Raw genomic sequence first — 11,699 nt, 5'->3', positions numbered from 1 at the left:
TGAAATAAGAAAATAACCTAAGGATCTGGAAGAAAAATATGGCCAAACAGTCATATCTTATGCCCAGAAAGCCCTTACTCAAATATCTTGCCCAGACACATTATAAAGTGTATGACAAGCAATTGCTTGCCTTCAGACGGAGCAGTAAAGAACAGTCTTGATTCCTTTATACACTCACTAACCTCAGATATTTTCTTCAGTGTTTATTTGTGCAAGAATCTGTGTCTATCACTAAAAATGTTAAAAAGTGAACCATATGGCCTTTTTCATTCACTGGTGACAGCACAATCATAGTAATGTGTAAAGAGAATGTCATAGGCACACATAAAGTGTTATAGGAACTCAGAAGAGAGTTTACTGGCCCTGCAAGAGGGAATAAGAAATGATTCAGATGAGAAAGAAGCTGAAAGGTAAATAGGGGGTTGCCTAACAGTGAGTGGGGAACCAACTAATAAAGAAAAAAGAATATTTTTAAAATGTTTTAGAATAATTTGCTGTACTTGTAGAAAAGCGAGTAGTCAGATGTGATTCAGCACAATCTATGTGCCTGTGTTGGAAGAACAACAGGAGATGAGCAATAAATGACTGACAGTGAAGCGACCTCTTGAGACCTTTCAGACGTGATTGAGAAATTTAACCTACATTCTCTGATTAAAAGTCTGCCATGGAAGACTACTGCACCACAGAAGACTGCACAGACTTAACTGTATTATGGATTAGGAAGGTGAAAGTAGAATAGAAAAAGGAGGCAAGAAAACTACTTAGGAGATTGTTATTACATTCTAAGACAAAGAGAATGGATGATAAATTTGTCTGTGTCATCCTAATGAAAAAAATATTAATAGATGCATTTTTAATTGTCTCTCTAGATTACCAATCCTGTCCACTGAAAGTGCCCATAGGCAATAACACTGGGAGCAGTGAGCAGATCTAGCACCATTGATTTCTAATTATATTTCCCAGTACAATTAATTTGAAATCCTTGGATAAATGCCTATTTCTAATCATAGAGCAGGGAAGACATTAGATGATACTGGAATAGACTGTGCCTAAAATTAAAGAACACAAGGACAATAAGCCCATGTAACAGAAAAATAAAAAAGAACCAGAAACATATTTGAAAGAGTTACCAGTGACCAAAGGTACATTGAATATTGGAATACTACATCACAGCACTATTCACAATACTGAAGATATGGAATCAACCTAAATGCCCAACAAGGGTAGATTGAATAAAAAAAAATGTAGTACACATACACTAAGGAATACTTCACAGCTATAAAAAAGAAGATCATGTACTTTGTAGCAACATGGATGGAGCTGGAGGACGTTATCCTAAGCAAACTATCCCAAGAACATTAAACCAAATATTGAATGTTCTCACTCATAAGTGGAAGCTAAATATCAAATATATGTGAACGCAAAGAAGAGAACAACAGACACTGGGGTATACGTGAGGACGGAGGGTGGGAGGAGGGTCAGGATTGAAGAACTACCTATCAGTACTGTGCTTATTACCTGGGTAATGAAATAATCTGTACCCCAAACCTTTGTGACACACAATTTATCTATATAACAAACCTGCACATGTAGCCTTAAAACTGAAATAAAAGTTAAATAAAAATTGGTATACTAAAAATTATTAATAATTTTGACAGCAATACAGCAAACAAATTGGTTTATTTAAATGTATGTGTCCATAGTGATACTCAAAACAGAGAGAGAGAAAAGAAAAAGAAAAAAACCTCTTCCCTACAGAGGAATGTCATGTATAAATGCAAAAGTTTATAGATTTTGAAAAATACCTTTTGTAGCTTTTAACATAATTTAAGACAAATCAACAAATGTTTAAAAGATGTTGGAAAGCAGAATATTCACGTAATCTCAATGTATCACTGTACAGGTTATTGACTAAATAAGAAAAATAAATTTACCTTTATAATAAATAAGATTGGCAATCAATACCCTAAGCACATGAGCAAATTTAGTTTAATCAATAACGAAATGTTGTGGCATTATGTATCTTCTAATACGAACAATAAGAAAACAACACCACATATATAGAATTCCTGCCACAAATATTTTGCCTAAGCTTAGCCATGAGGAAATCATCAGAAAAATCTAGAATATGGGAACAGTATACACACACAAACACACAAAGTGGCTTAGAATCTTTTAAAAATGCAGTGTTATAATAAATATATCAGGCCTGTAATCCCAGCACTTTGGGAGGCTGAAACAGGCAGATCACGAGGTCAGGAGTTCAAGACTAGCCTGGCCAACATAATGAAACCCCATCTCTACTAAAATTAGAAAAATAAGCCTGGGGTGGTGGCACATGCCTGCCATTCCAGCTACTTAGGAGGCTGAGGCAGGAGAATTGCTTGAATCTGGGAGGTGGAGGCTGCAGTGGGCCGAGATCATGCCACTGCACTCCAACCTGGGCAAGAGAGCAAGACTCTCAGGGGGAGCAATATATCTATATACAAAATATATATTTTATATTTTTATATTTTATATATTGCATATATTATATATTATATGTATTATATATTACATATATTATATATAAATTATTATTAATATTAAAATTTAGATGGATTCCCTGATATATATCGTATATAACTGTATTAAATTATAGTTATATATAGTTATTATATATAAATTAAATTATATAATATGATATATGTTATACATTATATACATCAGGGAATCCATCTAAATTTTAAAAGATTAAAGGGACACAACAACCAACTACTAGCAGAAACCCATTATTATTAGGACAGTTGTGAAAGCTTGAATATGTATTACATATTGACACATGATTAGCTTCAGTATGAATTACTTAGGCTTGAAATGCTATTGTGGTTATGTAGGAGAATCTGCTTTTAGAAGGTGTTTATTAAATATTGGTTAAGAAAGATTATAATGTCTAAAATTACATTCAAGTGAGATAGTAAAAATAAAAACATGTATGGGTGTGAGCGGGTGTGTTTGTGTCTGCAGAGATGGAGGGAGAAAAACAAAAGGAGAAAACTGTGTGAAAAATATGTTATCAACCTAGGTACTGAAAATACAAGTTTTCAGTATGTTATTCTTTCAGTTTTTTCATAGACTTGAAATTTATAAAGGCAAAAAGTTGTGAGTGGGGAAATACCTATGTGCATGTAGAAATATATGGGTGTGTATGTATATATGTGTTTAATATACATGTATACTATATGTGTATACGTATATAATTATATATCTAGATATGTGTGTGTATATATCCCTCATGCCAGAATCTTCCATCTCCTATATTTCAAGAAAGATAGGACAGTCTCTCAGATAATTACTAGATAATTACCGAATGCTGGAGGAAGACTCAAGACAAGCAAGATAAGCTGACTGGCTGGTGTTAAGAATGGAAATTAGAATGCAGATGAAGCAAAATAATTATATTTCTTCCTGACTAGCATGTGATTTCCATTGAGACTGGAACAGGGGGTTTGCCAAGTTAGGGGGGGTTAACTATGACCCCTGAACACCCTGTGCTTCCCTCATGCACTTAACACACTATATTGTAATTATAAATAATTGCACATAAAACTGTGAAATCCTTGAGGCCAGGAACTACGTTTTAGTCATACCTGTGTGCCTAATGCTTAACTTGGGCATGGCACATAAAAGCTCACCATAAATAAAGCTTCAACAGATGCATGAATGGTAACAGAGAAAGAATGGAGCATGGGGCCTATGAATCTGGTCCGAAATGAGTCTCTGTCTGTGCAGGGTCTAGCACTCCTCCCCCAATTGCAACCAAATGTAGGCAGCAAAGGCATGGACGCATCAATAACCCTACAGCCCTCAGGAGTGGGTCTGTCAGTTTTTCTTACTGCTTTAGGACTCCACTACTTTCTCCATCTATCTAGAATATTCTTGTCCTTCCAGGAGAAGATACAAGGCTCTGTCTTCTGTTTCCTGTTCCCTGCTCTTCTCTGCTCTACACCCTTTGCAATTTGTACACACCTCCACTAGAGAGCTTTTCAAATGCTATTCACGTTATACTTTGTTTTGGCCTCATATTCTAATTCCTCAAGGGCAGCACTGAAGCCTGACTCACAATGAATGCCTTCATTATTGGGCAGAGAGATTGTCAACAAGAGGGCTTCAGGAATGTATTCATTCATTTATTTAACACCTTCTTACGAAGTGCAATTCTCTGCCAGGAGCTATGATCCAAAAGTAGCACTACAGAGGGGGAGAACCAATGGGCAACCCTCAATCCAACAAAGCACTTTCTTGCTCAGGAATGGCCTTCCTCTGGTCTCTCACTACTGCCTGAGTATATAATATTAAGGAATTTATTTTTAACTACGCATCATTCTCCCCTGCCAGGTTCTGTGGGATGGGGACCACTTTATTACACAGTCGTCCCAAGGAGACCACACAGGCAGGCATTTGCCTCACTGGCAGGCACACTGGCAGGAATCTGGGAAGTGAGAAAGTTGAAACAGGATTCAGAAACCAATGTATGAAAATATAAATGTTCACTTAATTTGTTTCTGCAGTTCAGCCCATAGGACCTCTTCATGTTTTCTTTTTTTTTTTTTCAGTTCCATCAAGTCACTTATATTCTTCTCTAAGCTGTTCATATTTTCAATTTAGTTCACACATAAGAATGAAGGGAGGCCTATGGGGATATGCAAGACAGCACGGAAAAATTCTTAGGTCGAATGACTCTCTGCCTCTCTAAAGACAAAAAACAGAGAGCTGGAGAGCTCCCAATAAACATGCCTGATGGCTACATTCATCTCTCCCTGTTTCAGGGCCCTTTTCTCCCCATCTACCTTCTCAGGTTGCTTGATTCAGATATGCAGATGAAGAAAACAGAGTTCCCACAGTGTCCATGAGGAGCAGACACAGGAAGTGGGGCTGCTTCACCTGAATCCATCCCTGGGGGCTAAAATGGAGTGGAGGGAAGATAACACTGACCCTGATGGCCTAAAAGGCCCTCACTGAGAGAGGCTACAAAGTGGTCTCTGTGACTCCAAATGGGATAGCTGATGTCACTGCAAAGCACAGTAAAGGAAGTGATTGACGTGCGTAGTGAAGCTTCCTGAAGGTATGGCAGAGTTGAAACACTATACCTGGAGCACAGAGACTTCTTGATTCTAGCTCTCTCCTCTCCTACACAGCTCCATTGCTGAAATGACTCATTTGCTTTGTAACTCTCCTTCCCAATACACACACCCCACTGATTTACTATTGCCCAGGAACAAGTTGGCAGAGAACCTCCTAGGTGGCCTGGGCCCCAAGGGATCTCTGGGGAACAGCACCTCACCAAGACATCTAGCCAAGGATATAAAGATGAGATGTTAGCTTCAGAGACTTCCTGGGCTCCTTCAGGACTTGGAGAAGTAAAGAAGGCTTTGACAATAAGCAGAGTGAGTAACACGGGGTCTGGACACAGTCCCTTCTGCACTATTTAGAAGGGAAAGGGCTGCTCAGTGAGTCTGAGATCCCCTCTCTGTCAGCTACCCCCAAAAGAAGGAACCAGTAGGATGAGAGATGAGCAGGTGTCAAAATCAGGAAAAAAAGTGAGGTGGCCTGGACTTCCATAGATGGTAGGAACACGCCCCTAGATGTGGGAGAGTAAGAAAGGAAGCAACACTCCTGAACACAGAGATTTCTCAATTCAGATCATTATTCAGAAACCTAGACTCCATGACCAAGCTGATTCATGCCATTTGGTTTCTCTAAGTAGGGCAATTCTGTGAGGGTATCTTAAGATCCCATCTCAGGTAGCATCCTGGGGATGATCTGAATGTTTTCTTGAGATCTCAACTTTCGCTATGAGATTGTCCTTCATATTCTCCTACATAACAAGAGCCTTTAAGGAAAGCACTTGACTTTAAGGTAGAGGAGATAAAACATGTTGAGTCACTCCTTTTAACTCCCACAGACACATACAGTCATGGATGATTCCTAGAGTATTAAAAGAAACGTAAGTTAAAAATCATCCACACGTTTCCTCCTTTTTCTGGGAAGAGTTATGATTTTTAAATAGGTTTGACTCTTTTATGTCCTGGATATAATAGCAGAAAAACGAACCTGGTCTAATTTCCAGAATTGAGAGATTAAATTTTCTGAGTCCATGGGAACTAAGAAACATGGCAATCCCAGCTGGTTACTAGAATGGATATTTACATAAAAGAAAGGCAACAAAAGCAAAAATTTTTATTTTAATACACAGAATTCCTCCCTCAAGTCAGGCCTCTCATATCACTGTAATATTCACAATACATGAAAATGGGTGAAAAGACAATGACCTGGTGAAAAGAGAGAATTTAGTTTGATTGTATAAAGTACAAATTTTTGGCAACTTGTCCTAAGAATTACTGTATAGTTTTATTTTTGAGTGCTCAGCTTCTTGTAATATTGAACCAAACTTAGCATTTTGATCTTTCCATCACATCCGGGAGAAACAGATCAAAAAAATACCCAGAGTGATGTAGGACCTGCATGTCAACTAGGAGACAACAGTGAGTTCTAGGATAATGTATTTGTGAGTCAGTAGAGCAGAGATCAGTCACTGCAGGCTGGAAGAACGGGAAATGTCACATCAACTTGAGGAAAATTTATCCTCGGATTCCTGAAAGGTAAATGGAGAGTCCCGAATTTACGCTGTATTCTGATTTATGTTACCAACGACAAAGAGACTATTTTCTGGATTGACCTTATGTAAATCTAAATAAGTACTGACTAAAAAATCACAATTAATTTAATTAATCTGAAGGAGTCATTGATCTTTTCTGTACACAAACTATATGGTAAAAGTTGTGAACATGGGCACTAGAAGAGGCTTTATTAAGGCTTGAGGTAAAGAGGAAGTGTATTATATAAATAAAGAAATCATTATTCAATAATGGATTCACTTGCTCATTCATTGATTTCCCTGAAAAAGAAAAGAACAGAGATTTGGAAATCATCAAAATCAGAACATTAGGATTGAATGAGGTTTCTGAAGAAATGTACCTTTAATTAGTAAAAAGAAAATCAAAAATGGGGAGGCAATTAGCACAATAAAAGGCAAATAGTGTGAAGAAAAGGGTTATACTGAGTAAACAGAGTTTTGGAGAAACAGGAAAACACAGCATCTGCAGAACCCTAAATCATGTCACCACGGAACATAAGAAGAAAATAGAAACTTCCAGCTCATCTTCTCCAAACAGCTCACATTTCACCAGTCTCTAGCATCTAGTATGATGCAGACAGTTTGCGACTGTTGAAAGGTTTGAGGGAAGTAGACCTCAATTTGACTTTGTGCTGTCACTCTAGACTGCCCTAGAGGAACTCAACCTCTCTCTCTGGTTTTATTTGTTTTAAAATAATATCATTATTATTGTTATTGCTATCTTTTTTTAAGAAGATGATAATATCTACCTTGCATGATTGTTTTATAAGCAGAGAGGTATTATTTACAATAAAAAATGTGAAGAGTCTAATAACTGGAACACAAGAGATACTGAATGATTGATACATTAGTAACTGTATTTGCCCAGCATCAGATAATAACATTAGTAGCATTTGTAGGACACACACTGAAACCAGCATACATTTATGTCTTTGATTCATGCTCTAATAGGTGTCTTTGGAAATTCTAACTTTAGGGCAGTACCTCGGACTCCTTGGGCCTGCAGCTTTGGCGCCCCCAGCTAGGAAAGACAACAGTGCTAAGTGATTTAGAGGGAGACACATCCAAGGACAAAGGACTTCAGGAAGGGTGTGCTAAGGGGCAGAAGGAAATATTTGTCTGGCATTCCTAAATTCTGGGAAATATTGAGTCAATGGGGTGAAGGAATGATTCTCGTTAGTTTGTAGCCTGAATTGCAAGGGCATCCAATGACCCGGTTGATATTCTCCAGGCAAGACACAGAAAGACCCCACATCCTTGACAGCTTTCAGTGACCTGGTGAGAATCAAATTGTCACTTCATTTATCAAAACTTTCCTAGCACCTATTTTTATCCTTAGCCTAAAATTTTCTCATTTGTGGGACTTGATTACTAGAGAATGTCAGGATTTTGCACTCACATCTTACACACACACACACACACACACACACACACACACACACACACACTGGAGTTTTAACAGCTGTTTTATGGGGAGTGCTGCAGTTTTAATCTTTCTTTGATGGATTTAAGCATTTCTCTACACTCACGTTAGTAAAAATGTTTTCCTTCTTTGTCTACCAGGCAAAGTAATTGTGAGACTCCAATGACATAATTACTGTGAAAGCACTTAGAATACTGCAAAAAATACAGTATCAGCGGAATAAGAATGGGGATAAGGACAGAAACAACAAAGATGTAATGATGATAATGATGAGCATTGATAGTGTGCTTTACATTTAAAATTAGCAAACACTTTCATTTTGTGAAGACACTGTATGTTAAAGTGAAAGCAGTATAAACTGTATAGTTAGCAGCAACTAAATTCTATAATGCAATATATTATCTTTTATGCTTGAAAATGCTAAGGCCAGGTATGGTGGCTCATACCTGTAATGCCAGCACTTTCAGAGGCTGAGGTGGGAGGATTGCTTAATCACAGGACTTCAAGACCAGACTGGACAACACTGTGATACCCTGTCTCTACAGAAATTTAAAAAATAAATAATTAGCTAGGCATGGTGTCGCAGACCTGTAGTCCCACCTACTCAGGAGTCTGAGGCAGGAGGATTACTTGACCCCAGGAGTTTGAGGCTGCAGTGAGCTATGATCTTGGCACTGCACTCTACCCTGAGCAACAAAGCAAGACCCTATCTCAAAAAAGAAGAAGAAAAGAAAAGGAAGAGAGAAGGAAGGAAGGAAGGGAGGGAGGGAGGGAAGAAAAATGGTAAGAGGGTGAATTTTTACTGATCTTTATCACAAAAAATCATAAATGTATGAGGTAATGCTTGTGTTAATTAGCTAGATTTCACTATTCCACAGTGTATATATACTGGAAAACTTCATATTGTACAGGATAAATACATATATTTTTATGTCAATTTTAAAAAATAAACATGAGAACAAAGAACTAAATTCTAAATCTACCATTGTCATTCATGTTTTGCTAACTAAAGCAGAGTTATACTATCCCTGGAGAATTTGAATTTCGTTCGAGGGCATATTAGTTAATGTCTGCACATTCCTGGAAGGGTTAATAATACAGAGCAAGGGCTAAGCAAAATGAAAAACAATTAATGAAAAAGCCCACACAGCACAAATAAATGTCTTCCTACTGGCAGGTGTCCTATCAGCGTCCTTCTATCTGCCCAGATTGAAGAGCTCACACCTCTCCAGAGCCCTCAGCTGCCTCCCTAGGATGCTCCCTCCACAGTCCTACATCAACATCTCCTTCTTCCAGCCACCTGCTTTTCTCATGATTGGCATCCCAGGGCTGGAGGCCATTCACGGGTGGCTCGCCATCCCCTTCTCCTCAATGTACACTGTGGCCCTCACTGGAAACTGCCTGATCCTCCTGGCTGTGAAGAGGACCCCCAGCTTGCACCAGCCCATGTACTGCTTCCTGTCCATGCTGGCGCTTACTGATGCGGGCCTCACCTTGTCCACACTGCCCACCACCCTGGCTGTGCTCTGGTTTGACTATCGGCTGATTGGTTTCAATGCCTGCCTGGCCCAGATGTTCTTCCTGCACTCCTTCTCTGTGGTGGAGTCCTCAGTGCTCCTGGCCATGTCCTTTGACCGCTTTGTGGCCATCTCCAACCCCCTGCGCTATGCAGCTGTCCTTACAAATAATGTCATCATCAGGATTGGGCTGGCCATTGTGGCTCGAGCTACCTTGTGCCTCTTCCCTGTGCCATTTTTGATTAAGCGTCTAAATTTCTGCCCTGGCAATAACATCTTGTCCCACTCGTTCTGTTTCCACCCTGATGTGATGAGGTGGGCCTGCGCCGACATCACAATCAATATATGCTATGGGCTCTATGTGGTTGTATCTACAGGGGGCATAGACTCCCTGCTCATCATCCTGTCCTATACCTTCATCCTGCGGACAGTCATGGGTCTGGCCTCTCCCAGGGAGCGCATCCGGGCCCTCAGCACCTGTGTTTCCCACATCCTGGCTGTCTTTGTCTTCTTCGTTCCATGTATCACCATGTCCATGATGCACCGTTTTGGGAGGCACCTGCCCCACATTGTACATGCTCTTGTTGCCTATGCGTACCTGGTGATACCTCCTGTGCTCAACCCCATCATTTACAGTGTGAAGTCCAAGCCCATCAGGGAGGCCATGCTCAGGATGCTGAGGAAGAGAGGCCAAGGCTGATGAAATTACAACATATCTTATGGCCTGGGTAACATAAAACAGACTGCTAGAGCCTTACAGAAACCTGTTAGAACCAGCGAGCACTGAAAATCCCTAATCTGTGCTAAGACAGTGGGAAGCCCACTCGTGTAACAAATTTATATTCAGCATTTACTTTGTAAGAAAGTAGTGATAAGGATGAAAGGCTGAGAAATAAATGAAATGTGTGCCCTTGTCGCCAAAAGCACACAATCTTGTGCCAGGAGAAAGGCAAATAAAGACACAACCAGACTATAAACCAGTAAGTTACATAATAAAGTTATTCTCAAAAGATTGCTAGAGACCAGAAATTGGTCTTTGGAAGAACATGTCTGGGAAGGTGTGGCAAGCCGCCACAAAGGAGATAATAATTTTTACTTCATCTTGAAAAATTTAGAGTATTTCTAGGCAAACTAAGAATTAAATAAGAGAAAAATCTAGAACAAAAGAGCAACATGAAAAGAAGACTCCAATTTTGAAAAAGTGTTTGTGAAAAGGTGTGCATTCCTGTACTTCTTTATGTCTCCATCACTTATGTCTTCATAGGCATGCCTGTGGCATACAGCAAGAAAAGGAAGTGGTAGGGATGAAGGAGTAGGTGACTAAATTGTATAGGACTGTACGTATTATGCTGAGTGGTTTGGTTTGTATCTAGTACATAAAAATCATTACTTTTTTACTATGAGTTAGTAGTGTAAATTGCAGATTAGAAGTGCATTGTACATATGAACAAATCTGGAGCCAGGAAGACTAATCAGTTTAACCTCTTATCTGGCCTCAGGGCTTTCCCAGATAACTTTTACGCTGCCTGGAATGTTCTCGTTCCCCCCATGCCCGTGTCTCATTTCTAACTGCTCCTCTCATTTGTCAAGTATAAACCTAATTTATCAGAAAAGCCTGTCTCATTAATTCTCCTTTCCAGATTATTCAAGGGACTGTGTTTGCTTCTTGCATATATACAATAGTTTGTCATTCAACTAGATGGTAAGCCCTGAGGGTGCCAACATATATTCAGTGCCTAGTGCTGTTGGTGGAACAGTAGATGCTCAGTAAGTATTTTGAAGATTTAATGATAAATTATTTTGAACAGGAGATAAAGCAATGGGTTTTTTAAGAGGTAATTTGGAGATGTTTTCCTCTAGGGAGCTTCTGGTCCTTCAGAGGAAAAAATACATATAAATAATTGTAAACATTTGTGAGAAAGTTTTCAGCTACATTGGGTAGATGAACTGCAGGCGTGAGAGATGCAATACAGCTGACTGATGGAATTAAGTACTCTCTCTTAGTCAAGAAAAGTTCCCTAATTTCTCACCATAGTGCATCTCCTGGGCCTTTTTGGTGGAAGTGATGTCCTTCACAGCTCTG

At 39.1% G+C, this 11,699-nt stretch overlaps 1 protein-coding gene across 1 annotated transcript; it reads left to right on the top strand.

Moving 5' to 3' along the window:
* Window positions 1-9,353: 9,353 nt before the first annotated feature.
* Window positions 9,354-10,316, top strand: LOC116525012 (olfactory receptor 51I2-like). Its single transcript, XM_032240518.1, has one exon. The coding sequence runs from the start codon at window positions 9,354-9,356 to the stop codon at window positions 10,314-10,316; it is 963 nt and encodes a 320-aa protein (XP_032096409.1).
* Window positions 10,317-11,699: the final 1,383 nt, after the last annotated feature.

The sequence above is a fragment of the Sapajus apella genome, unplaced genomic scaffold (genome assembly GCF_009761245.1).
Source record: "Sapajus apella isolate SASKATOON/1434 unplaced genomic scaffold, GSC_monkey_1.0 scaffold47, whole genome shotgun sequence".
NCBI classification, from domain to species: domain Eukaryota; kingdom Metazoa; phylum Chordata; class Mammalia; order Primates; family Cebidae; genus Sapajus; species Sapajus apella.
This window is presented reverse-complemented; position numbering and strand designations above follow the sequence as displayed.